Genomic DNA, 24921 nt, shown 5'->3' on the forward strand with positions numbered 1-24921 from the left:
AGCCATATAGTTCTTACTAGTGGGCAACCCACAAATGAGAACATTATCTAAGACCAAAACGCTTCCCTAGGCTAATTCTCAGGCTTCGTAGCCACTATATGTCATATTCATTATGAACTAAGCAATAACTACAAGCAATTAAGCATAAGCAAAAGACATGCATTCCATAAACATTCATCAATGGAACTGCCTTAATAAACTCAGGACACCAGTTCGCGAATCCACCGATATGCTGGGACTACCCAGAAAATCCAGATCGGCATTCTTACAAATTTTTCAAATATCGAACTGCCACTTTCGTGGAAACCAATTCGTTCTGTATCTGTATCAAAAAGGCGAACTGCCTAGGCGAGCCTGAGAAACCAGCTCTATTATTTGACTCTTGTGAACAGACAAAACATTCAAACAAAAAAAAAATCAGCTTACACAGACAAGTCCAGCAATCACAGTCAAGCATCAGCAACAATGAATTTATCAATAGGAGCAGCGCTGGTAGAAGGGACATTACTTGCATCTAGCGGTACAACAAGTGCAGCAGTACCCTCAGCCTCACGATCTTGCTTCTCCAGTAATTCAACATACATCTCCGCTAGCACAGCATGATCTTCACAAACTCGATCATATTCCCTCTGCGCTTTTGGTGCTACACCTTGACATTGCTTTGCGTACTCAGTCACGGAGGCCAGCTTTTCACGCAGATCCATCATTGAACTAACCAGCACCACTTTCTCCTCCAGCGCGTCCTGATGCTTTTTCCTCAAGGCCTTCATCTTCTTCTTGTCAACTTCCCATGTAGTACACATCCTTAGCAACTCAGCCGTATCACTATCAACATTATCAGTACGTTGAACAGTTCGCTTCAGCTTATCGTACCCAGCCAGGAACTACAAAGAAAACATCAATGTTAATATTTGCCATTCAAACAACAAGAAATCAGTACAGGTAAAAAGCTCACCAAACAATATGCCAAGTCCGTGGTCTTCAGCGTCGACTCCAGAGTTTCGTCTTCAAGCTCAGCTTTATCACCATCTATCACCATTCCTTCCAGGAGGCAAGTCGCTATAAAGGTCGAATGGAAGCTACAATCAGAACGCTTGACCATACGTTTCTTCCCCATCTTTCCAACGTAGAAGAAGTCGCTCCCCACATCACCAGAACGCTGGGACAAACTGCCAGCAGCAGCATTGTGACCTCGACCCAGGTCGCCAGGTTCTTCCCGGTTCAAGTCATTACCCCTTCCACGACTGGGAGACCTGAACATGATACCTCCAGGTCGCTTGCGACCCTCCACCTTGGCACGTTTGCCGTTCTTTGAACCAAAGGCAGCAGCCTTGCGTTTGCCACTATTCCCATAAGGATAATTCCATCTCTTCCATCACAAGGGGAGAGGTTTCCCTCGCCCCCTCATCACCACCAGCATCTACACGTCTCCTGGCCATAGTGGACTCTACAAACAAACAAACGATTAGCGAAACAACACAAGAACACCTGTTCAAAGGAGAACTAAACATTGAAGAACACGTACCTGAGCTGATCAACAAAGAAAATGACGTCCGAACTTTGGAGAAGAACAGCTTGAACAACAAGAAGAGCAAATACATTTGATCTTTTCGTAACAGTTCTATTTATGATCAAGTAATGTACCTTTCCAAGGCACGCCATAATTACATCGAGATGCCAAACGACAGGCCAGCTGACAGCCATCATCTCATATCCCCAACCGTTCATATTCCTACATGTGTCATGCACGTACTGATTTACTACTCCTCGCTATTTGCAACCTACATCACTAAGGGCGAGTAAAAAGCAGAACGCTTAATCAGGCTCATGATTTACTTAGCCTCACCCATACTTATCATAGGTTGCAAGAACAACCACGCATTTACAAACACAATCAGGAATATCATATTCACAACATTAAATAATTGAGCAAAACGAAGAAACATGCATTAAATACAAGCAAAAGAGCAAACTGACGGCCAAAGTTAAGCCTCAGTTCAAAAACTAACCGAGCTGCTGAGTCTACTCAGGAAATCCAGCTCGATTAGCTACCGGTTATCACTTCTCGAACTCTCCAGAACAATCTGGGAGTCCAAGTCGTCCAAGTACAATACAACCAAAGAGTACTACTTAAGGTGAACTGCCCAGGTTACCCTGGGAAACCAACTCTAATGTGTCACCACTTACACCATTACAACAAAGAACAATCACTCACAACTCACAAATTCAAGACAGAGTAGACAAATTTTCAGTAGCTAGGGGATCCAGTTCACCCCCCTCAGCATCCCCATCACCTATCACAAGAAAGATACCATCGCAGTACCAACATTCACAAATACGTCCGACACAACCTCTTGGGCCGGGACTCACCAACCTCCAGAGAAGTTTCAGTCAAGACAGGAGCATCACATGCATCTCCTAGCTAGTACGTTTAACACTATTATACTGGGAGCCCCACGTTCATGCTCCTCTCTAAAAGCTTTATACTCCGCTTCAAGTTCAAGGAAGTCGGCATCCAGAGCGTTGTAAGCTCGAGTCGCCTCCTGAGCGACCTCTTTACAGCGCTGGGCGTAGCTCATCACCCTGGTATTCTCTACGTTAGCAGCATCAAGTTTCTCCTCAACGGCTTACAGTTTCAGCTTGACATCCCCCAAGTCGGTGGTCAGCACAAGCTTGGCCAAACTAAGGTCCTGGTTTTCTTTCTTCACTGCTACGAAGTCCTCGCGCTCTGCAGCACACGCGTCCTGGACATTTTGCAGCTCTTCCTTCAGCTTGGTGACAGACTCCTTCTCTGACTCAGCGATCTGAGCAATCTCCTTCAGCTTCTGATATCCACTCACAAGCTACACACACAAAAGTACAAAAACAGTTGATATTGGACATACAAATACAAAACTGATAAGCACGATCTGAAGAACTTCAATTACCAAACAGTGAGCCACATCCATTCGCCTCAGATTATCAGCAAGACCCTTGGAGTCCAGCTCCTTACGGCTACCATCAAGCGATATGTGATCAAGCAGGGAAGCCGCAACCCTACTCGACCTGAAGCTGACGTCAATTCATTTCACAGTCCGTTACACCCTTGCTCATCTAGGAACACCACTTGGCCCTCCAACTCATCATCAGCCACAACGGACTTCCCACTCACCTTCCTCGGAGCCTTCTGCTTTGCCACCGAGCTAGGTTCTCGGAATACTGGTGTTAGACTCGGAACGACCTCAAAGGTCTCCAGATCCGAGAGACCAAGGTTGGGCGCAAGCCGCGACCTAGACCTACGAGTAGCCTTACCACCAACTCGTTCAGCACCGGAGCTATCCCCAAGAACGAGCCTCATAGCCTTGGCGATTTTCGCGAACTCTCCCGCGGGTCCACATCGGCCTTCCTCTCAAATGAATCGCCCGGCTCCCAAACCTTGAAGACCACCTCATCCAACTCAACGGGAGAGCTACTAGACCCCCCCTCCCCCTTCAGGTCGCCCGCCCGACCCACCAAACCCCGAGGCACCAGCACCTCCTGACGGGTCGCTTAGGACCAGTACGACCTCGGTCCCGGTCTTCCCTTGCCCCCAGGTCGCTCTTACACTTTTCCGTCACAGATTCACTAGATGCTTCACAAATAACCAGACCCCTGGTCCCGAAATTAATTCAAGAAGACAAAGGTTATTGTAAAAAGTTTCAAACTAAAATATCTCCTAATTTATCAAAGGATTTGTTTGAAGTTCCCATGCAAAATTCAGACGTCATTCTTGATGGCAACAGGATTCATCAGTTTGCAAGAATGTAAGTTTCATTAATTTTGTTTCTCTCTATGTTAACACGGACACACATCTATCTACTTCATTTTGACTTTTGTGGCAAAACATTCTTTGTTATCCACTTTGGATTCTTTAATTAGTTGCTTGAAGCCTTGCGAGAAAGGGCTTGCCCGCCTTGCTCTCATGATGCACATGATGTCATTTTCTTTACCCATTGTGAGTCGGTTTTTCTGTTTCTCCATATGAACATTCTTGCGAGAGAAATGTGTTTGCCACCTAACATTATATAACAAGTGCTATACAAGTAGGGATGGAGTCAGGATTCTAAGCCAGGGAATGCGAGATTATGTGCACACCCCACCTTACCCTTACAAAAAAATATGCATTTTTTTTTTTTTATTGTCAAAAGGTCTAAACAATAAAGATCAACAAAATTATGCATTTATTTTAATTCACAAAACTAGAGTGCGTTGACTACTAAGAATTTAATATGGACTGATGAAGTTAACTATTTAAGCACTTAAGTCATTAATTGATATTACTATGTCTATATATATCTACATAATCTAGTCCACAAGTCTACAACAATTCAACAAATTGTTAACTTCTTATAATGTTATAAGTCTATATAACTATACTATCATACTATCATGTAGAGAAAACTATAAAAGATAGAATGCGTTGACTACTAAGAATTTAATATGGACTGATGAAGTTAACTATTTAAGCACTTAAGTCATTAATTGATATTACTATGTCTATATATATCTACATAATCTAGTCCACAAGTCCACAACAATTCAACAAATTGTTAACTTCTTATAATGTTATAAGTCTATATAACTATACTATCATACTATCATGTAGAGAAAACTATAAAAGATTAATATTGAAAGTAAAAAATTACATTTTTTTTTTTTTAAGTGAAAATTTTATTGATAATGATAACGAGTTTTACAAATAATTAGGACAAGCATGCAACAAACTGTGCCACAAGTCCTTTACAAATTTGTTTTTTGTTTTTTGTTTTTTTTTTTGAGATCTGACACTTGTTTAATAATTGAAAGTGAAAGAAATGAGGGAGAGTTTACGGGTTTGTTAGGGGTGATTAGACTTATACAAACTGACCGGTTAGGCTTTGGGTATTTGGGTATTTGTTTTAGTCTCATGAACCTATCAAACATTCAAAGACACATTTGTCCATCTTTAATGGTCTTGGAGTCAAAATAAATGATAAATGATAATTTTGTAAAGGCAAAAAGAGAAGTAAAAAAAAAAAAAATTGGTTTATTGGAGTGTTTTTTATTAGTTTTTTTTTATACTATTTTTTTGTTGATTATATTTTCACTACCACCACCACCACCACACACACACACAAAAAACACTCCAAGAAACCATCTGCAATTTACATCATCATAGAACTCGCCCCAAGGTTGTTTTACAAAGGAGTTTTGATCGGGGTGGCTACAACATCCAAAAGCATAAATTTTGTCATCCAGAGTAAGTAGCGAGGGATGAATCCTAGGTGGTTAGCATCTTCGAACCATCACACACATATTTTACTGTATAGAAAAAATGTGGGGGTGTGGGTCGAGGAATAGTAAATTCACTTCAGATCAAAGGCAGAGTTCCAAGTACATATACACATGCCTTGAAGTGTGAAATCACTGAGGAAGAGATAAAATGCGCTTTATTCATTTTCCTAGAAAAATTCTTCAAAATTCCTCTGCACATAAGTCTTTAGGGAACATGAGATTCCTTTAACCACTACACACTTTGAATCTTTCTCAACATAATTGTAGTTAATAACATGGTCGCAAAACCTCATCTTTTTCAAATTTCGATATAAAATTTGTGTACAAAGATGATTGTTAGTCTGTTGATTGTTACATTGGAGCAGACAACCGTATCATCAGTTGAAGATAAAGATTGTTGGATTACTGACCAATATGCATATGAATTAAACAGAGCTTTCAATGTGAAAAGTTTGAACGTTGATCTCAGTTGTTATCGGAAAATTATAATTTCAAATCCAAAAAATATGTTGGGGACACTTTCTTACAACTTTGGAAGCCTACTCATATAAAATAAATAAATAAATAGACCCAATCTTAGAAGTACATACTTATTTTAAAGTAAAAATAAGTACGTAAGTAAAACATCACCTAGAAAATGAATTCAAATCTAATGTTTTGTGGGTATTACCTATATATCATAAATATCATCTCCACAAAATTTGAGCACATTTGGAAATCTATAATCTAGCTAAAAATTGTTGTCATCTTTAAAAAAAAATCTAACAGTCTAGAAAATAGTATTTTTGCAATTATCTTTTGCCTAAGTTAGAGATTTCTAAATGAGTTGAAATTTTGTAGAAATGATGTTTATGGTGAGTAGATGATATCCACAAAAAATTAGATTTAAATTCATTTTCTAGATAAAATTTTACTTATGTATTTATTTTAAATTAAAATAAATATGTATTTTTAATTTTAAGATTGCCTGTATATATATCAAAGAAAATAGTAAATGGTATATGGGACAGTTGCGTTCATTTGGTGAACAACTCACCCGCACCTTCACCTAACCACGTGTCCAGTCGCTATTTTCGTGAAAACTTATGATATTTAAAAATCGAGATTACTGATATTTAAAACTTACGATATATTTCAGTTCATGTTCACTGTTTTTATCCTCACTAAAAATTTATCTTCTTCTTCTTCTTCCGAAAAAAGTTGGTCGGCCATGTCTTCCCATGCCATGAAAAAAATGCCCCTTCTCAACAATGGTAACAAAGATAACAACTTTGAACCCGACAACAGTGCTGCTGCTTCTGTTACTGTTTCAACTGGAGAGCAGGAAGTTGTAACATGCAATGGTAATGACTGTATGTTAACATTTCATGAATGTAACTTACCTTGTTTTGATATTAGTGGTAAATTTTATTGTCCATCTTGTTCTTATAAACAAGCACTTACTGAATATGAACAACTGCAAAATCAACTTATGGTTGCAAAGAACAGGGCTAGATTAGCTAGGAGAAATTTAACTTTGTTTATAAATGCTGGTATCATTGAGAGTGGGAATAGTAGTAAAGAAGCAGTAGTTGATAAAAGTGGCCAAGGGGTTAGTGCGGAAAATCAAGAACAAGTAGTGGATACTGAGAGATGTACTATTAATAAGAGTTTAGTGGGTGATAAGTCTTGGGAATGCGAGAGAAGTAGTACGGTGAAAGAACGAGAACGGGTTGTTGTGAAAGAATCAGTTGTTGGGGTAGAAGCAGTAGCTGGTAAGTTCAGCGGAGGGGTTGGTGTAGTAGGAACTGATAAATGTACTAATACTAGAAGTTTAGTGGGTGGTAATATAATTTGGGAATGTGGGAGACATAGTTCGGCAAAAGGGGACAGTGTTGAACAAGAACGGATTGTTATTGAAAAATCGGTTGTTGGGGTAGAAGGAGTAGATGATACATTCTGTGAAGGGGTTAATGTGAAAGTTCAAGAACAAGAAGTAGGACTAGTAAGGGTTGAGAAATGTACTAAGAATAAAAGTTTATTGGGTGATAATTCTAAGGAATGTGGGAAACTTAGTGCGGTGAAAGGGGACAATGTAGAAAGAGAGGAAGGTGTAGTTAGTCATGGGCATAACAATGTGGAAGATGATTATGTGAATGGAAATTTAGTGAGAAGGAGAAGGGGTGGGAAAGAAGTTGATTTCCAAGAAAGTAAGGATATGGATGTTGATCTTCAAGAGAAAGTAGAAGCAGTAGAGGCTCCAGTTGCCGAAAGAGATGATAATTTGTATAGTGGAGATCAAGAATCAGTTCCACTTAGTCAGCGGTTTTGTCAACCTAGACACCAAGAAAACAACAGCGAGAAGGGGGTGTCTGAAATGGGTGAAGACATAAGAGAGAATGAACCACATAGGCACTCAGAAGTTAATGTTGGATTGGAGACTAGTAAATCACACTGCAAAAGCACAAAGAGTGCTAACCCTTTTATGGAATTTGGATATAAACGACAAAAGAATGTGGATATGCTGCACAAGTCGAAGTTGTCTTCTGAAATAAATGTAGGCCAAGCGGAAACTGCTGTAAATCATAATGAAGATAAGATTGTCTCCAGAAAGTCTGTAAGGTGTACTAGATCAACTAAGTACTCCTCAAACCCAGCAATACCTGATTCAAGGCGTAAAAAACTTCCTTGGAGTCATGAAGAAGAGGAAAAGCTGGAGGAAGCTGTGAAGATATTCTCAGTCAAGTGTAGGGAAAACTTGTCTTGGAGGAATGTTTTAGAATATGGTTGTCATGTATTTCACGAAACTCGTACCCCCGTTGACCTCAAGGATAAATGGAGGAACATGGTAAAAGAAGGCTACACATCAGAAGAAGGATCAACAGCAAAAGAAAAATAGGATCAGAACACAACTTGGGGAACATCGATTGGTGAGACATCAAGAGTGAGATTAAGGTACTTTTAATTCTGTCATTTGCTGAATTTGTATCCATGGTCTTAATCTAGTAAAGCTGTTTTTTTCGTCTGTTTTTAGTGGTGTTGGTCCAAATGTATCATGACTGCTAGCAAAATTGGGAAAAATAAAGGAAATTCTGGTGGTGGGGTGGGTGGGATAAAAGAAATCATATATACCATTTTTCTGACATTTTACAGTGTTTGCAATGAACCCCCAAAGCCCAGACTTCACGTACGTGCTCATGCACTAGAGCAAAATATCTTTCTGATGAAGCTGAATAACATAAATTTCTTCACAACAATACCTTAGAATATTTTCAATTAAAATTAGTCAATGCCTCAAATACTCAGAAAAGGATGCCACCATTGGTGTACTAAATAAGCTGAACTAGTTGCCAGATATAGCAAACTTGTTTTCCAACTGGGATCATATTACATCACCTGAAAAGTGTTACAATATCCAATGAAGTCACTATCACAAGTCACAACATATTGAAAACAGTTAGACATCGTACACAAGGATACATCTCTTCTCCCCATCAATACACTTATGCACTTAGTTTCATAAGTGCACGATATCTTGACATTGTGCAGCAGATAAAGATGTTGCAACCTTTTCAGAAGAGCCTCAGAATTGAATGTTAGGGTGCCTTTCATCAGCATCTACAAGATTACAATATCAACAAAGCTACTAAACTTTTCAGCGTTCCAAATCCTCCTAGACAATATACTTCCTCTGTTTGTTTCTCTCTTTAACTTTGCATGAAGGACTTTTGATTCTGTTGTTCATAAAAAGTATAAATGACCGAGTTAATAGCTTTAGTGCTGATTCTTTGCTCATGTTGGTATTGATTTCAAGAATTCCTCTACGCCATCTCAAACTTCAGTATTGTTCACTCTTAGCTTTGAACTCACTTGAGAATCATTTTCCACAATAGAAGGGTTATCAGGTGCCCACAGATTGATATCATGGGTTGACCGTGTGTTTTTTTCAGTGTATTTGGAGGGTAATTTCCTATCTAGTGCGGAGAAATCCTAATTGGCTCATCTAGTGGGGGTAATACTAGTTAGCCCATTTATGAAAATCTATTACTTCCTACCAATAGTTGACCCTACATAAATGTTTTTCTCTGTCACTTGATCTGACATTGAGTTATACAAGAAGGCCCATTGTAGGTATTGGTAAGGACTTCAACGGCAAAAGAACTAAGTGTTGACAAAGAAAAGTTGCCTGAGGTTTGAAGGTGAAATGCCAAGGAAGGCTGAGATCAATAGGAGAGAGAATGTAATGAGCTTGTGTAAGTTGTGCTTCTCTCACCCACTATTTATAGTGGAAGCTTTTGATGTAGGCAGGTAAGCACATGCTACTCACATACAAAGAAGCGGCATGGACATAACTGGCAAGTATTCCACATCAGCTCTTTATCGCGTTGGTCTCAGCCCTTGCGGTGCCGGATGTGGCGACTCTGCCCGGTGCCACAAGGCGTACAGTGACGTGTTGGTCTATGCACTGGAAGCAGAGTAGTTTGGCATTTCGTGACCCTGCAGACCACAATATCCTTGTCGACCCCCATGTTCTTCTGTCTAGCTAAAGTGCCAGCTAGGAGTTTGTAGACACGATGTAAGATCTCATACTGACTTGTAGATCAGCTAGGCGTTTAGAGAGTGCCACAAAGGCTTTCTTGCTGATTCATGTTTCAGCTAAGCATTGTGGGATGCCACGTCAGGTTAAGATAATTTAGGGTGCTTATACCTATATATATTCTGTACTACAAAGCAAAAGCAAACAAAGGAAGATAGCAACAAAAAGCACAATAGACAACAAAAGAGTAACCCCTAAATTTCCTTCCACTGCCTAGACCGAGGATTTGTTTCCTTTTAATTTGTAGATCTTCACCCCCCACCCCCACCGCCACCCCATTTCCCTATTTCTTTTCCCACATAGGCTGATTAAACTTTATGAACATTGGCGATCCCTAGAAATTTGCATCTGGATTAAGTTATGTATACTTTGTAAGTGTGGAGATTTGAATACCTAGTGAAACCAAAATTCTGTTACGTGGTACAGATATCTGAAAATAATTAGGCATAGCTATGCATCCTCTGATTTTCAATTAAAATTCAGATTGACAATTTATTCATTGGTAATGTAGTTGCTAGCCCCATTATTATAATTGTAAATATAATATCCTTAACATATGTACTTACACATTTATAATAAGCTGCCTGGTCAACCAAGGGTATGCATGTAATGTGTAAATGTCAGATTAGAGATTACCTGATGGGTAAATCATAAATGTGCAGAAATTTCTCCACAAACTGTCATCACAACAAAGTGCAAACCCAACCATTATTGTTAAATTCTAATGAATTGGGAGTGCCATGAAATATCTCTTTGGAGTCCGGCTACACAGTAACTGGTTACTGGGATCAAATCCCAGCAACCATTACAAGTTGCCGTTGGATTGTCTCACACAGATCTCGGTGCACACACGGATCTCGAATCTAAATCAACGGTGACTTGTAACTTGTAACGGTTGTTGAGATTTGATCCCAGTAACCGGTTATTGGAAAGTCGAATCCATCTCTTTGGATTTAACATACCATATATCTGTGACACACTGACGCCATATAACAATGAAATGCAGCAACACTATGTCTGTCAATTGGGATATTATTTTCTTTATTTGATATTTATTTTTAAATATATATTTACATATATTTAATTTATTTATGATTGGTAAAATGTATTTTACCTATTAGGGCGATGCCTGATGGAGCTTGTAGAACATGGGCCCCATCCTCCCAAGAAAAAAACTGGCACTAAGTTCATCATAAGGGAGGACAGCCACGGACACTTAATTGATGGGGGCTGTAAAGGAGCGTTTTGGTTATCCCTTACAAATAGGAGGAAGGAGGAGAAGGGGTTTAGAAATGGAAAAGACCGAGTTTGTTGTTGAGCGAACTGCCTACGTATCTATCTCTCGATTCTGGGAGGAGAGAAGAATTAGGTTTGACGTAGTTCATATGGGAGTAGGGCTGTCAATGGGTTTCGATAACCCGATAACCGATCCGTACCAAATCGATAAAAAACGGTTTGGGTTGGGATAATTTGATTTATTTTCTACCGACCCGAAACCGAACTGAATCGATAAGATATTGGTTTGGTTTTGAGTTTGTCCTCCACCGAGCCGATATGAACCCAAACCGATAAGATGACATTTTAGTAATATTTATGATTAATTTTGTATATGTTTATCAATTATGTGATTGAAATTAATTGATTTAATTTAAGATTTAATTGATTTTATAGTTTTCGGTTCGGGTTCGATTTGCAATATTTCTTATCGGTTCGGTTTGGTTTCGGATTCTCAATTTTCTTATCGGTTCGGTTTGGTTTCGGGTTCCTAACTTTCTTATCGGTTCGGGTTCGGATTTTCCAGAACCCGACCCAAACCGATCCATTGACAGCCCTATATGGGAGGTATTTATAGCAAGGCAAGGTGAATCTCTATCCAACACGTGTCCTGTCAATCACAAATGTATGGTTGAGAATGAGAAAGAGTGTTGAAGTGGTGCTGGTAGGAATTCTATAATGATGGGGAGTGGTTACAGTGGTTCATAATTTGCGGTAAGTGATTGAGTAAGTCAGGCTTCGATAATGATTGCTTCTAGAAGATGGGTTGAGTTATGATACTGAACGATCTGTGGAGAGATGTGCGAGTCGATCTGTCTCAGAGCGATCTCATAGCTCGTGGACATAAAATGATGATGTAGTTCATTCTGAAGGTAGTTTGGAGAACTAGGTCGGAGGTCGGTGTGGTATTTCCACTATGCTGAACACGTGCTTGATATTCCTGAATGAGAATATCACTCCCTCACATAGCCCCCCCTCAGTAGGTCGTGCAGTACATTGAAGTGACATGCTGAGAGAACACGGTAGCGCGTGTTGAGCGTGAATGAAGAGGCGAATTGATGTAAATTGAAATACCCGACGAACTATAGATGTCGATTTGTGTTGTCTGACGAACTGATGTGTGGTGATAGTTAGCACATGGCCGGCACGTGAGCAAATTTGAGCAGTTGAGGAAAAACGTGCTGCCATTTTTTTTTTCGGGATTTGAAAAGACATGATAGCTCTTTGGTAGTCGTGTGCGACTAGGGCTAGGTTGTAATCATAACACCTTGGGAACTGGAGGGGCGGTTACACAAAACCAACGTTGGTAATCTGAAGAGCCATTCCTTGCTTCTCCTCCCAGAAAAACTTACTACATCAAGAATTTGCAGGTTAGTTTTCTGCCATTGGTGATCTTCCACTCTCTTCTTTGCTCTTGTTTTTGTTGTTGAGCTGTTAGGTCGTCTGTTTTGTTGCTTGTTGTGGGAGTTGTGAGTGATAAAAGAAAGATGTCTGACTCAGACAACATGCGATCTAATGAGATTCATGAAGTTTCTCTTGGTTGGGATGATGTGGAGGAAGAGAAGGAAGAGTCAGTTGGTTGTGAGAGTGAAAATGGTGATGGGGACGGGGTTAGGAGTGGAGAAGATGACGCACACTCTGAATCTGTGGTTGCTGTAACTAGCACTTCAGGTCTCGATGAGAGATCAGCGTCTAGTGGGCTACCTCCTAGGATTGTAGACAAACGTGCGCTGAGGGCGTTCAAGGATCTAAGAAAGACTTACAGGATAAACGTAAGTGATCTGGAGATCCACGAACCAGGACAGGACGTACATGTCTTGAGTGATAGGTACGACCCAATCAACTACGGGTTATAGTCCGTGAGGCGGTTAAAATTTGGTATGAAGATACCGCTCGGCCGACTGCGTGCATTTTGAATTTTTGTGGCAAAAGCATACCGTTAGTTCGTGGGCAATACGTGGTGGCTGCTCAAGGTGTTCGACCTGTTGAACGCGAGTGGTGAATACCAGATATAGGTCGCTGACATTATTGAGCACTACTCAGTAAAGCAATTTCGTGCTCTTAATTTTAGCTTGCAAACACGAACAAGAAGATCAAACGTTCTAGACGGTGTGAGTAATGAGTCTTGGGAAAAGAGGTCGTTGCTATTAGTTGGGAACTTCTGTGCCAGAGGGTTTGGTGTGGAGAATAGGATGTGTGATTTTGCTGGTGGGTACCAGTGTATTGTTTTATTTCTTTGATGCTGGGTTTGTTGATTATGTACTGAAACTGCTACTTTGTCAGTTTGTTGTTTTTGTAGAGCTCGCTATCAAGAGGTGAACTGACCGGAAGGTGATCGAGAAGTTTGCGCGGTTAACTCGAGCTCAGAAACAGGCGAAGCTGCCTGAGGTTGCACACTTTTTTGTGGAACGAGGAGGTCCGGCAATTCGGGAGAAGAGGAGGAATCAGAAGAAAAAGGCCGGGGGTCTGGTTATTTGTGAAGCATCTAGTGAATCTGTGATGGAAAAGTGTAAGAGCGACCTGGGGGCAAGGGAAGACCGAGACCGAGGTCGTACTGGTCCTAAGCGGCCCGTCGGAGGTGCTGGTGCCTTGGGGTTTGGTGGGTCGGGCGGGCGACCTGAAGGGGGAGGGGGGGTCTAGTAGCTCTCCCGTTGAGTTGGATGAGGTGGTCTTCAAGGTTCGGGAGCGAAGCAGTTCGCTGAAGAGGAAGGCTGATGTGACTGAGCAGGAGGTTGCGAAAATCGTCAAGGCTACGAGGCTCGTTCTTGGGGATAGCTCCGGTGCTGAACGAGTTGGTGGTAAGGCCACTCGTAGGTCTAGGTCGCGGCTTGCGACCAACCTTGGTCTCTCAGATCTGGAGACCTTTGAGGTCGCTCCGAAGTCTAACACCCGATTCCGAGAACCTAGCTCGGTGGCAAAGCGTAAGGGCTCGAGGAAGGTGAGTGGGAAGTCCGTTGGGTCGATGATGAGTTGGAGGCCAAGTGGTGTTCCTAGATGAGCAAAGGGTGTAACGGATCGCGGAAATGAATTGACGTCGGCTTCAGTCGAGTAGGGTTGCGGCTTCCCCGCTTGATCACATATCGCTTGATGGTAGCCGTAGGAATTTGGACTCGCGGTCTTGGCCGATAATCCGAGGCGAATGGATGTGGCTCACCGTTTGGTAATTGAAGTTCTTGGATCGTGCTTATCGGGTTTTGTATTTGTATGTCCAATATCAACCGCTTTTTGTACTTTTTGTGTGTGTAGCTTGTGAGTGGATATCGGTTGAAGGAGATTGCTTTCGGATCGCCGAGTCGAGAAGGAGTCCGTCACCAAGTCGGGAAGGAAGAGCTACAAAATGTCCAGACGCGTGTCCGCAGAGCGAGGACCGTGCAGTTGAAGAAAGAAAACCGGGACCTTAGTTTGGCCAAGCTTGTGCTGACCACCGACTTGGGGGATGTCAAGCTGAAACTGTAAGCCGTTGAGGAGAAACTTGATGCTGCTAACGTAGAGAATACCAGGGTGATGAGCTACGCCCAACGCTGTAAAGAGGTCGCTCAGGAGGCGACTCGAGCTTACAACGCTCTGGATGCCGACTTCCTTGAACTTGAAGCGGAGTATAAAGCTTTTAGAGAGGAGCATGAACATGGGGCTCCCAGTATAATAGTGTTAAACGTACTAGCTAGGAGATGCATGTGATGCTCCTGTCTTGACTGAAACTTCTCTGGAGGTTGGTGAGTCCCGAACTGAAGAGGTTGTGTCGGACGTATTTGTGAATGTTGGTACTGATGGTATCTTGCTTGTGATAGGTGATGGGGATGCTGAGGGGGGTGAACTGGATCCCCTAGCTACTGAAAATTTGTCTGCTCTGTCTTGAATTTGTGAGTTGTGAGTGATTGTTCTTTGTTGTAATGGTGTAAGTGGTGACACATTAGAGTTGGTTTCCCAGGGTAACCTGGGCAGTTCACCTTAAGTAGTACTCTTTGGTTGTATTGTACTTGGACGACCTGGACTCCCAGATTGTTCTGGAGAGTTCGAGAAGTGATAACCGGTAGCTAATCGAGCTGGATTTCCTGAGTAGACTCAGCAGCTCGGTTAGTTTATGAACTGAGGCTTAACTTTGGCCGTTAGTTTGCTCTTTTGCTTGTATTTAATGCATGTTTCTTCGTTTTGCTCAATTATTTAATGTTGTGAATATGATATTCCTGATTGTGTTTGTAAATGCGTGGTTGTTCTTGCAACCTATGATAAGTATGGGTGAGGCTAAGTAAATCATGAGCCTGATTAAGCGTTCTGCTTTTTACTCGCCCTTAGTGATGTAGGTTGCAAATAGCGAGGAGTAGTAAATCAGTACGTGCATGACACATGTAGGAATATGAACGGTTGGGGATATGAGATGATGGTGTCGGTGGCTTTGTCGTTTGGCATCTCGATGTAATTATGGCGTGCCTTGGAAAGGTACATTACTTGATCATAAATAGAACTGTTACGAAAAGATCAAATGTATTTGCTCTTCTTGTTGTTCAAGCTGTTCTTCTCCAAAGTTCGGACGTCATTTTCTTTGTTGATCAGCTCAAGTACGTGTTCTTCAATGTTTAGTTCTCCTTTGAACAGGTGTTCTTGTGTTGTTTCGCTAATCGTTGGTTTGTTTGTAGAGTCCACTATGGCCAGGAGACGTGTAGATGCTGGTGGTGATGAGGGGGCGAGGGAAACCTCTCCCCTTGTGATGGAAGAGATGGAATTATCCTTATGGGAATCGTGGCAAACGCAAGGCTGCTGCCTCTGGTTCAAAGAACGGCAAACGTGCCAAGGTGGAGGGTCGCGAGCGACCTGGAGGTATCATGTTCAGGTCTCCCAGTCGTGGAAGGGGTAATGACTTGAACCGGGAAGAACCTGGCGACCTGGGTCGAGGTCACAATGCTGCTGCTGGCAGTTTGTCCCAGCTATTCGGTGATGTGGGGGCGACTTCTTCTATGTTGGAAAGATGGGGAAGAAACGTATGGTCAAGCGTTCTGATTGTAGCTTCCATTCGACCTTTATAGCGACTTGCCTCCTGGAAGGAATGGTGATAGATGGTGATAAAGCTGAGCTTGAAGACGAAAACTCGAGTCGACATTTGAAGACCACGGACTTGGCATATTGTTTGGTGAGCTTTTTACCTGTACTGATTTCTTGTTGTTTGAATGGCAAATATTAACATTGATGTTTTCTTTGTAGTTCCTGGCTGGGTACGATAAGTCGGGTTTAACCGCTCAACGCATCGATAATGTTGATAGTGATACAGCTGAGTTGCTAAGGATGCGTACTACATGGGAAGTTGACAAGAAGAAGATGAAGGCCTTGAGGAAAAAGCATCAGGACGCGCTGGAGGAGAAAGTGGTGCTGGTTAGTTCAATGATGGATCTGCGTGAAAAGCTGGCCTCCGTGACTGAGTACGCAAAGCAATGTCAAAGTATAGCACCAAAAGCGCAGAGGGAATATGATCGAGTTTGTGAAGATCATGCTGTGCTGGCGGAGATGTATGTTGAATTACTGGAGAAGCAAGATCGTGAGGCTGAAGGTACTGCTGCACTTGTTGTATTGCTAGATGCAAGTAATGTCCCTTCTACCAGCGCTGCTCCTACTGATAAACTCATTGTTGCTGATGCTTGACTGTGATTGCTGGACTTATCTGTGTAAGCTGATTTTTTTTTTGTTTGAATGTTTTGTCTATTCACAAGAGTCAAATAATAGAGCTGGTTTCTCAGGCTCGCCTAGGCAGTTCGCCTTTTTGATACAGATACAAAACAAATTGGTTTCCACGAAAGTGGCAGTTCGATATTTGAGAAATTTGTAAGAATGCCGATTTGGATTTTCTGGGTAGTCCCAGCATATCGGTGGATTCGCGAACTGGTGTCCTGAGTTTATTTAGGCAGTTCCATTGATGAATGTTTATGGAATGCATGTCTTTTGCTTATGCTTAATTGCTTGTAGTTATTACTTAGTTCATAATGAATATGACATATAGTGGCTACGAAGCCTGAGAATTAGCCTAGGGAAGCGTTTTGGTCTTAGATAATGTTCTCATTTGTGGGTTGCCCACTAGTAAGAACTATATGGCTGTGGAACCTGGTAGCTCAAGTGAGCGTGCTAGCCTAGTATAACGTAGTACTTGTTGAGAGCGTTCTCACTGAGCTGATCCTAAAATTATAGGTAATCAACTAATGAGAATTGGAGGGGTTATGGAGCCTATGAACTCAAGAGAGCGTGCTGCTAGCGGAGAGCATGTTAGCTTAAGCAAGCGTATTGCTCACTGAAAGCGTTCTCACTGAATTGATCATAGAATTGTAGGTTCTCAACTAGTGAGACTTGGAAAGGCTCTAGAGCCTATGAGCTCAAGAGAGCGTGCTGCTCACGGAGAGCGTGTTAGCTTAAGAAAGCGTATTGCTCACTGAAAGCGTTCTCACTGAGTTGATCCTAGAGTTATAGGTCCTCAACTAGTGAGAATTGGAGAGGCTCTGGAGCCTATAAGCTCAAGAGAGCATGCTGCTCACGGAGAGCGTGTTAGCTTAAGAAAGCGTATTGCTCACTGAAAGCATTCTCACTGAGTTGATCCTAGAGTTATAGGTCTTCAACTAGTGAGAATTGGAGAGGCTCTGGAGCCTATGAGCTCAAGAGAGCGTGCTGCCCACGGAGAGCGTGTTAGCTTAAGAAGGCGTATTACTCACTGAAAGTGTTCTCACTGAGTTGATCTTAGAGTTATAGGTCTTCAACTAGTGAGAATTGGAGAGGCTCTAGAGCCTATGAGCTCAAGAGAGCGTGCTACTCATGGAGAGCATGTTAGCTTAAGAAACCGTATTGCTCACTGAGAGCGTTAAGAGTCATGAGAGTGCTGAAAGTGCGCGTATACTAGTGGTGCTTTCTGTGCGAGTTCCATGTCTTTGTTGATGAAATATAACGAAGTGGTTTGTAATAATAAACATAAGTAAACTATAACTGAATTTCCAGTGAATAAAAGCATGGAATGTACAAAAATATACTTTTATTGATAAAGTTTCTTTAACAACTAAGTGTTCCAAGGGCGTGGCAATGGCTTCCCCTCTTGGGTCTTGATCCAGTACGCTCCATTTGTCAACTAGTGCTCAATGAAGAAATCAGAGGCCGCCCTCACCAGCAAGTTGTTAAGAAAGGCTAGAGTGACACTTTAAGAAACGCTAGCACAAGAGTGTAGAAATCCAGAACACCCAATAGCAAGAACCACCGTGACCAGCTGCATAATCTATTAGTATTATATAAAGCTGAACTAGAATGCACTTTCCCCATCTGGACTTGTTATACTTGTTAGTTCCAAAGAAGTTTCTGTCTTTTGAGTTTGTAGTTCATATTGTTTTCAGGCATTGGCAAAATGATGCCCAGGGCGAGCATGATTTTAACGGGGACGATGGTAAGCCTCAAGCTTCAAGAAAAGGTTATTAGTTATCCCATTAATTGTCATGTGCTATATTTTTTTGTCCTTCATTCCTCTTCCTATATGTGCTACTGATTGTGGTAATCTTCGGTTTGGATCCCAAAGGAGGTGACATGGATCTCTTGGAAACGCTATCTCGGAAGACGTACGTACAAAACTATAACATATATTCTAGAGCTGAAGGGCGGGGAGTGAAACTTGTTGAGTCGGCTGAGGGCGCAATACATCGATATGAAGTAAGCCTCTCCCTCTCTCTAAAATACTTGTAGAGGTAAATTTCCTTGATTTGTATCCTAGTAGATTACGTGCAATTATTCCCTTCAACTCATTGCTGAAAGGACCAGCCATATGTCTATTCTGATGATAAGACAATGGAGTTCAATTTTTTTTAGTTAAAATATGCTTTTATCTGAAAAGAATAGGTTAGGTGGTGGTCAAAAGTTGGGAGGGTGGTCTTTCGGTTCCCACCTTCATCTGGAGGTAGTGGGTTAGGGAGTAAGAGCACAACCTAAAAAAAAAGAAAAAGAAAAGAAGAACAATTGATTTGTTAGAAAAGTATTGGCATCAAGATGTAGTTTTTCGCTATAGTTTGTTATTTCACTAGTAATTTCCCGTGACTTAACAACATTCTGTAATCCTTAACAGTGTATAAATCATGTCTAAACTTTGCAGCCTGAGGAAGATGTAAATAAATTTCTGGAACGTCTGGGTCTTCAGGAGTGTTTGGTCAAGTTCAATGATCAGGAAGTATGCTTCCCCCTCCCTTATTTCGTGGTTATTCAAAGACATGAAATTGTTTGTTCTTGTATATGTAATTCCCAATTCTGGGTAAGTTCCTTTTAATTGATTTATATTCATGGTTTTTTCAGATTGATATGGAAGTACTTAAGGCCATGAAATTTAAAAATTTCAAAGCTCCCGGGATCCCACTGGTAAGACTTAAAAAAAAATAGAAAAGCTAGTGTGCGCAAGTTGTATATTAAAAAAACATGTCGTTCAAATTTAGTTACTGTAAAGTTCTAATCTTCCTTATCAATCAGTGATTTTTATTAATCATTTTGTACTTCTAAAGTTCTAATCTCAATCTTTTTCTGCTCTCACTGATCAGTTAACGTGTGCCATTCTGTTTTTTTTAAGTGTGTTTTATTAAAAGTGGACACAAAGAGGCCACACAATTCAAACCAGCATGATCGAGGTGTGAACCTATAATACCCCTATTTTTATGGGGGGGAGTGACTCTCAAGGACAAAAATACTTAAAAAGTAACTCTCAAAGACACTTTTTTATTTTTGTAACTCTCAAGGACTGGGTAAATGAAAGTTTAAGTATACCCTTGACGGAAAATAAAAAACAGATCGGGTAGATGAAATATCAAGTATACCCCTGACGCGAAATAATTAACGGCCCGACCCAGACGAAACGACCTGGTGTATTTAGTATGAACATTCAATGTTTATAGTCTTTGGGTATGAACATTCGATGTTCATAGTGAACATTCAATATTCATAGTTCTTTGGGTAATGTTTATAGTCCTTGGGTATGAATATTGATTGGGTATGAACATTCGATGTTCATAGTCCTTGGATATGAACATTCAATGTTTATAGTCCTTTGAGTATGAACATTCAATGTTAACAGTCATTGGGTATGAATATTGATTGGGTATGAACATTCAAAGTTCATAGTCTTTTAGGTATGAACATTCGATGTTCATAGTCCTTGGGTATGAACATTGATTGGGTATGAACATTCAATGTTCATAATCTTTTGGGTATGAACATTTGATGTTCATAGTCCTTGGTCCTTTGGGTATGAACATTCAATGTTTATAGTCTTTGGGTATGAACATTGATTGGGTATGAACATTGAATGTTGGTATGAACATTCAATGTTCACTATGAACATTGAATGTTCATAGTCTTTTGGGTATGAACATTTAACGTTCATACATCAATATATTGTATAAGGTACATTCACCTATTTGGATATGAACAATCATTATTCATACACCAGCAGAAGGTATGAACACTCATTGTTCATAGTAAAATGACAGAAAGAGTAAAATTGGAAAATATTTATTTTAAATCCGGGCCATTTGTCCTTGAGGGTTATTTTCACGAAAGGGTATAATTGACATTTAAAAAAAGTAAAATGGCCAGGCCAACTTATTTTGTCTTTGAGGGTTACAAAATTTGAAATCATGAGTTCGTGAGTTACTAATTGGTAGAATTTGTCCTTGTAAGTTACTCACCAAAAACCGTGTCCTCTAGACTTCATTTTCTCCAAAATTGGGTGTTAGGCCCAATATCTTGTATTTTTATTCTCCTTTTTAATTAAATATATATAAAGTTAAATAATAATAATAATAGATAAAAATAAAAATGATAAATATTAGAAAGAGATAGGGTAAAGAGGATAAACCTCATTCCCTATTTTTAAGGGGTTTTTGAAAAAATGGTGTTTATACAATAGTTTACACGGAGAGTTTTAAACAATGGAGAGAGAGAGAGTTTTACTCAAAGAAAAAAAAGGAGGTTTCTTACTGGGGATTTGCTAGCAACAGGAGCGTATCACGAGTGAGTAGTCTAAGTCTTTTTATTTTAAGATTAATATTTTAGTTGATTGATTAATTAGTATATATTTTTCTGGTTAGTAATCTCTCCCTTCAAGTTCTATGTTTATGTTTGTTATGGCATATTCTATATTAAGGCAATGGTTGCTCTACTCTATGGTAAATCTTCATATTATGATGGTATGTTCTTCAAATTGTTTGACTATAAATCCAGAAACATCCTTGCAGTGAGTCAGTGACATATATCATATGTTGTATAATGCATTAGGGGTCCGGAACACTGAGCATAGATACTATGCATGAATCATGAATGTGTGTATCTATGCATGTATGTGTGTGTTCATTATACACTGAGCGTATCATTACAAATCGGAAATACCTACTTTGTATGTGTATAAATGCAATTGCATAATAAAATAATGAAACGATATATGCATGAATTTAAAGATTAGCATATTGAACGCTTGTGATACCTGAAATTAGGAGATATGAGTAGATTGTCAGAAGATATTTAGTCACATTGATTGTTATGGAGTGTTATTTTGCTTTCTCATATGTGTGCATTCAAACAAATTTATCTATTATCTGGGGTGTTAGTCCACTTAAGATGCTAACTGGTAGGCCAATATACTTTAAAAACCAGGATGTTTTCTGCTACTTGTGCATTCATTTTCATTGATATCGTCGATCATAGAAGCTGCATTTATTGGCTATTACACTTTGTTGAACTTCGGGTATTCAGTTCCATGTTGGAGAATTGAAAGTCTTAAAAAAAAAGCTTGTATAATATCAGTTCATGTATAATAGTAATTCTGTTATGACAAGTAGGGTCCTTTGCGTTTGAGCAGTCTCTACCTCACTGTGTTCTTTTATACATTTTTGCAAAGGGCATTTGTCTTCATAAATCATTATTGTAATTAAAAATATATCTTCCGTGAACTAACATTTGCATAGAAGTTGGGTAGTAATATTTTATATTTGCATATATTGAATTATACATTTTGAGCTTAATTTAGATCAAAGTTGTGCATTACAATTGAAGGTAAGAATAGACTTGCTGAAATTTTAAGAAAGGTTAGCGCTGGTCTGATTTCGAGCTCAATTTTGGTTTACTTAGAGTTTGAATTAGTTTTTTTTAAAGCACGAAAAAGTAAGGTCTGGAAGTCTGCTTTTCAACCCAATCGACCTCGTCGCATTCCGAGGTTTGTGGATATGGTTACGGTGTTCGGAAGTTAGCACGTCAGAATTTTTTGACTTCAGAAATCAGAATCTATGCCTGTTTTCGAACCACATTTTGACATAGTTAGGTTCAGATTCAAACTCTTGCCAAAACATAAACAAATGAGTTTTCTGAATCTTCTTTCCAACCCAATTGGCCTCGACTCATTCTGAGGTCTGTGGAGATAGATATAAGGTCTGGAAGTTTGGTTGACAGAAAACAATGCGTCAGAAATCAGTTTCTGCACACTGTGTTCAAGTCCAGTTTTAAAATAGTTAGGGTGAGAGTTAGAATCTTAAAAAAAAAAAAAAAAAAAAAAAAAAAGAGATTTGGAAGTATGCTTTCTATTCCAATTGGCCTCAACACATTCCAAGGCCCGTGGAATTAATTATGGTGTTTGAAAGTTTGACTGGCAAAAAACAGTGCGTCAGAAATCAGTTTCTGTACACTGTGTTTGAGCTTAGTTATTGAACATTTAGAATGAGATTGAGTATTTTTGTAAAACATAAGAAAGTAGGTTCTATGTGTTAGCTTTTCAAAGCAAAAAGCTTCAATGCATTTGGACACCGGTGGAAAGCGTTGTGTCATTCGGAAGATAGTTCGTCAGAAATCTAGTTTGCTGAAAAATTAGGATATTTACCATTTTCAACTTAAGTTTTCTTCTAGATGGGCTGAGGTTGGGACTTCGAGTTCTACATGAAAAAGTATGTCTACATACCCTAGTTTCTAAATAATTAAGTTAAATGTCATTTGGATGAATGTAGGAAAAACTATATCATTGACTATGTGGCTGATAAGAACTATGAAGACTTGATTCCAATCTTGAAAGATTTGGATACGTAGGTAGCTTTGAGCAAAAGTGCAGCCACTATATTATATATTAGTTATTAGTTATTGTGACAACTATATATGTACAATGTTAGTACTTAATTGTGTACGTGATTGTGGTTGTTTAAAATGTATCACGAGACATTTAACTAATGCGTTATTCCTGATTGAACCTTTTGATATCTATGATTTATATAATTGATAATTAGGTGAGTTGATTAGTTATTGTGTTTGGAATATTTAGTAATGATTCTATTGTTTGAGACGATGTTTGTTTTGTAATGAAAATATTATAATAAATGAGAACTCTTGAGTGTTAAAAATCCGGTGTAAAAGTGTCCGGTGAAAATTTAATGTGTCGCCCACATCTTTAGATCTCTCCACGCCTCTTTGATGAAAAGAAAAGAAATGAAATGTTTATGACTAATGATGTCATGTGAAAAGCTGTCTTAGAGAGGAACTAATGCATTCGCCTTGCGGGTTAGCTGTATTCCTTGAATGTACGGGAATGTAGGTGGGTATTCCTTGAATGTGATGGGAATGACCCAAGGTATTCATTGAATGTGCCATGAATGACCTGTTAGTGTTATGATAGGTATTTCTTGAATATGGCGGGAATGACCTGTTAATATTATGATGAGTATTCCTTGAATGTGGCGGGAATGACCCAAGGTATTCATTGAATGTGCCATGAATGACCTGATATTTTATTATGCCCAAAGGAGACTTTGTGATTATGTGTATGGAAAGCCCAGAGATGGCTGTGACTCACAAGTTACAAGTTTACAAGATGAAAATATGTTTCCTGGAGGCGATATCCCCACTTGGGACATATGTCTTGTAGTGGTACTCGGTGTAAGTGAGGCACACGGATATGTGTGATTTGGCAAATGTGTGTAGTGCAAATCGTGGAGTAGGAACTAAAAGGTCAATGTGGTCTTTTAATAAATGAGTCAACGAGATAATTAATAAGCAAAGTAAAATATTGATTTTACGTGTGATGGAGCTATTGCATATGATATATATGATTTCTTATGAGAAATATTTATGTGGTTTGTGTGAGTTGATACTCACGAGGGATGAATGTACTCCCTGGTTGTGACTTTTTCCTCGTTCTTATGATTAGACGAGTGATATTAAAGTAAAACATTGATTTTACATGTGACTGAGTTATTACATATGAATATCTATGTATTATGATGTACATGATTTCTTACAAGGAAATGTATACGTGGTTTGTGTGAGCTGATACTCACGAGGGATGAATGTACTCCCTAGTGGTGATATAATATGATATGATGCATATAATTTCTTATGAAGGAATGTGAATATGGTTAGCGTGATATGATGGATATGGTGGTGTGATATGAATGTTAGTTAATATTTGATAAGCACCCAAAACTGTAATATTAAACCCCGAGAGACATAGCATTTTGGTCGATTATGTGTTTAATAATCATGTAATAATTATATTTTCGTACTTTTGCAGATTTCCGCATTTAAAATGAATATAATGATAAAACATGCATCGAAGTACGAGAATACTGGAATATTTGAAGTTTCCCACTCAACCCCAATGAAGCCCAACAAAGCCCGACTAGAAGTTTCCAAAAACAAAACCGGTCTGAAAACAGGTCCACATATAAAGAAGCAACAAACTTAGAAGCTCACATCCGATAAACCGGATGCGACGTTGGCTAGTGAAACCGCCATAGCGACGGCTTAATTTAACT

The 24921-nt window shown here is 39.7% G+C and overlaps 2 protein-coding genes across 5 annotated transcripts; one reads left to right on the forward strand and one right to left on the reverse strand.

Moving 5' to 3' along the window:
* Positions 1–207: 207 nt before the first annotated feature.
* Positions 208–2071, reverse strand: LOC147491636 (uncharacterized). Its single transcript, XM_086566977.1, has 3 exons — positions 1526–2071; positions 956–1447; positions 208–884 (listed from the first exon to the last, which is right to left on the reverse strand). The coding sequence occupies exons 2-3, from the start codon at positions 1259–1261 to the stop codon at positions 450–452; spliced, it is 741 nt and encodes a 246-aa protein (XP_086423103.1). The 5' UTR covers positions 1262–1447; positions 1526–2071; the 3' UTR covers positions 208–449.
* A 4387-nt stretch (positions 2072–6458) lies between these two features.
* LOC147491637 (uncharacterized) lies at positions 6459–24790 on the forward strand. Of its 4 annotated transcripts, XM_086568693.1 has the most exons (9): positions 6459–8226; positions 15437–15699; positions 15778–16268; positions 16340–16797; positions 18496–18569; positions 18675–18805; positions 19242–19316; positions 19439–19501; positions 24678–24790. In XM_086568693.1, exon 1 carries the CDS (start codon positions 6503–6505, stop codon positions 8168–8170), a length of 1668 nt encoding a protein of 555 aa, XP_086424819.1. In that variant the 5' UTR covers positions 6459–6502; the 3' UTR covers positions 8171–8226; positions 15437–15699; positions 15778–16268; positions 16340–16797; positions 18496–18569; positions 18675–18805; positions 19242–19316; positions 19439–19501; positions 24678–24790. The 4 variants fall into 4 exon arrangements, with proteins under 4 accessions (XP_086424819.1, XP_086424818.1, XP_086424820.1 ...); XM_086568692.1 differs by lacking the exons at positions 15437–15699; positions 15778–16268; positions 16340–16797; positions 24678–24790 and having other exon boundaries at positions 19439–19676; XM_086568694.1 differs by lacking the exons at positions 15437–15699; positions 15778–16268; positions 16340–16797; positions 24678–24790 and having other exon boundaries at positions 18496–18545; positions 19439–19676.
* The last annotated feature ends 131 nt before the right edge of the window (positions 24791–24921 follow it).

This window comes from Coptis chinensis, chromosome 6 (genome assembly GCF_015680905.1).
Source record: "Coptis chinensis isolate HL-2020 chromosome 6, ASM1568090v1, whole genome shotgun sequence".
NCBI lineage: Eukaryota > Viridiplantae > Streptophyta > Magnoliopsida > Ranunculales > Ranunculaceae > Coptis > Coptis chinensis.

Excerpts from the sequence above, each read along its gene's own strand:
- LOC147491636 (XM_086566977.1), bottom strand. The coding sequence starts at position 1,261 with ATGTTCAGGTCTCCCAGTCGTGGAAGGGGTAATGACTTGAACCGGGAA. Across the intron at positions 885-955 it reads CGGACTTGGCATATTGTTTG|TTCCTGGCTGGGTACGATAA; the intron begins GTGAGCTTTTTA and ends TTTTCTTTGTAG.
- LOC147491637 (XM_086568693.1), top strand. The coding sequence starts at position 6,503 with ATGTCTTCCCATGCCATGAAAAAAATGCCCCTTCTCAACAATGGTAAC.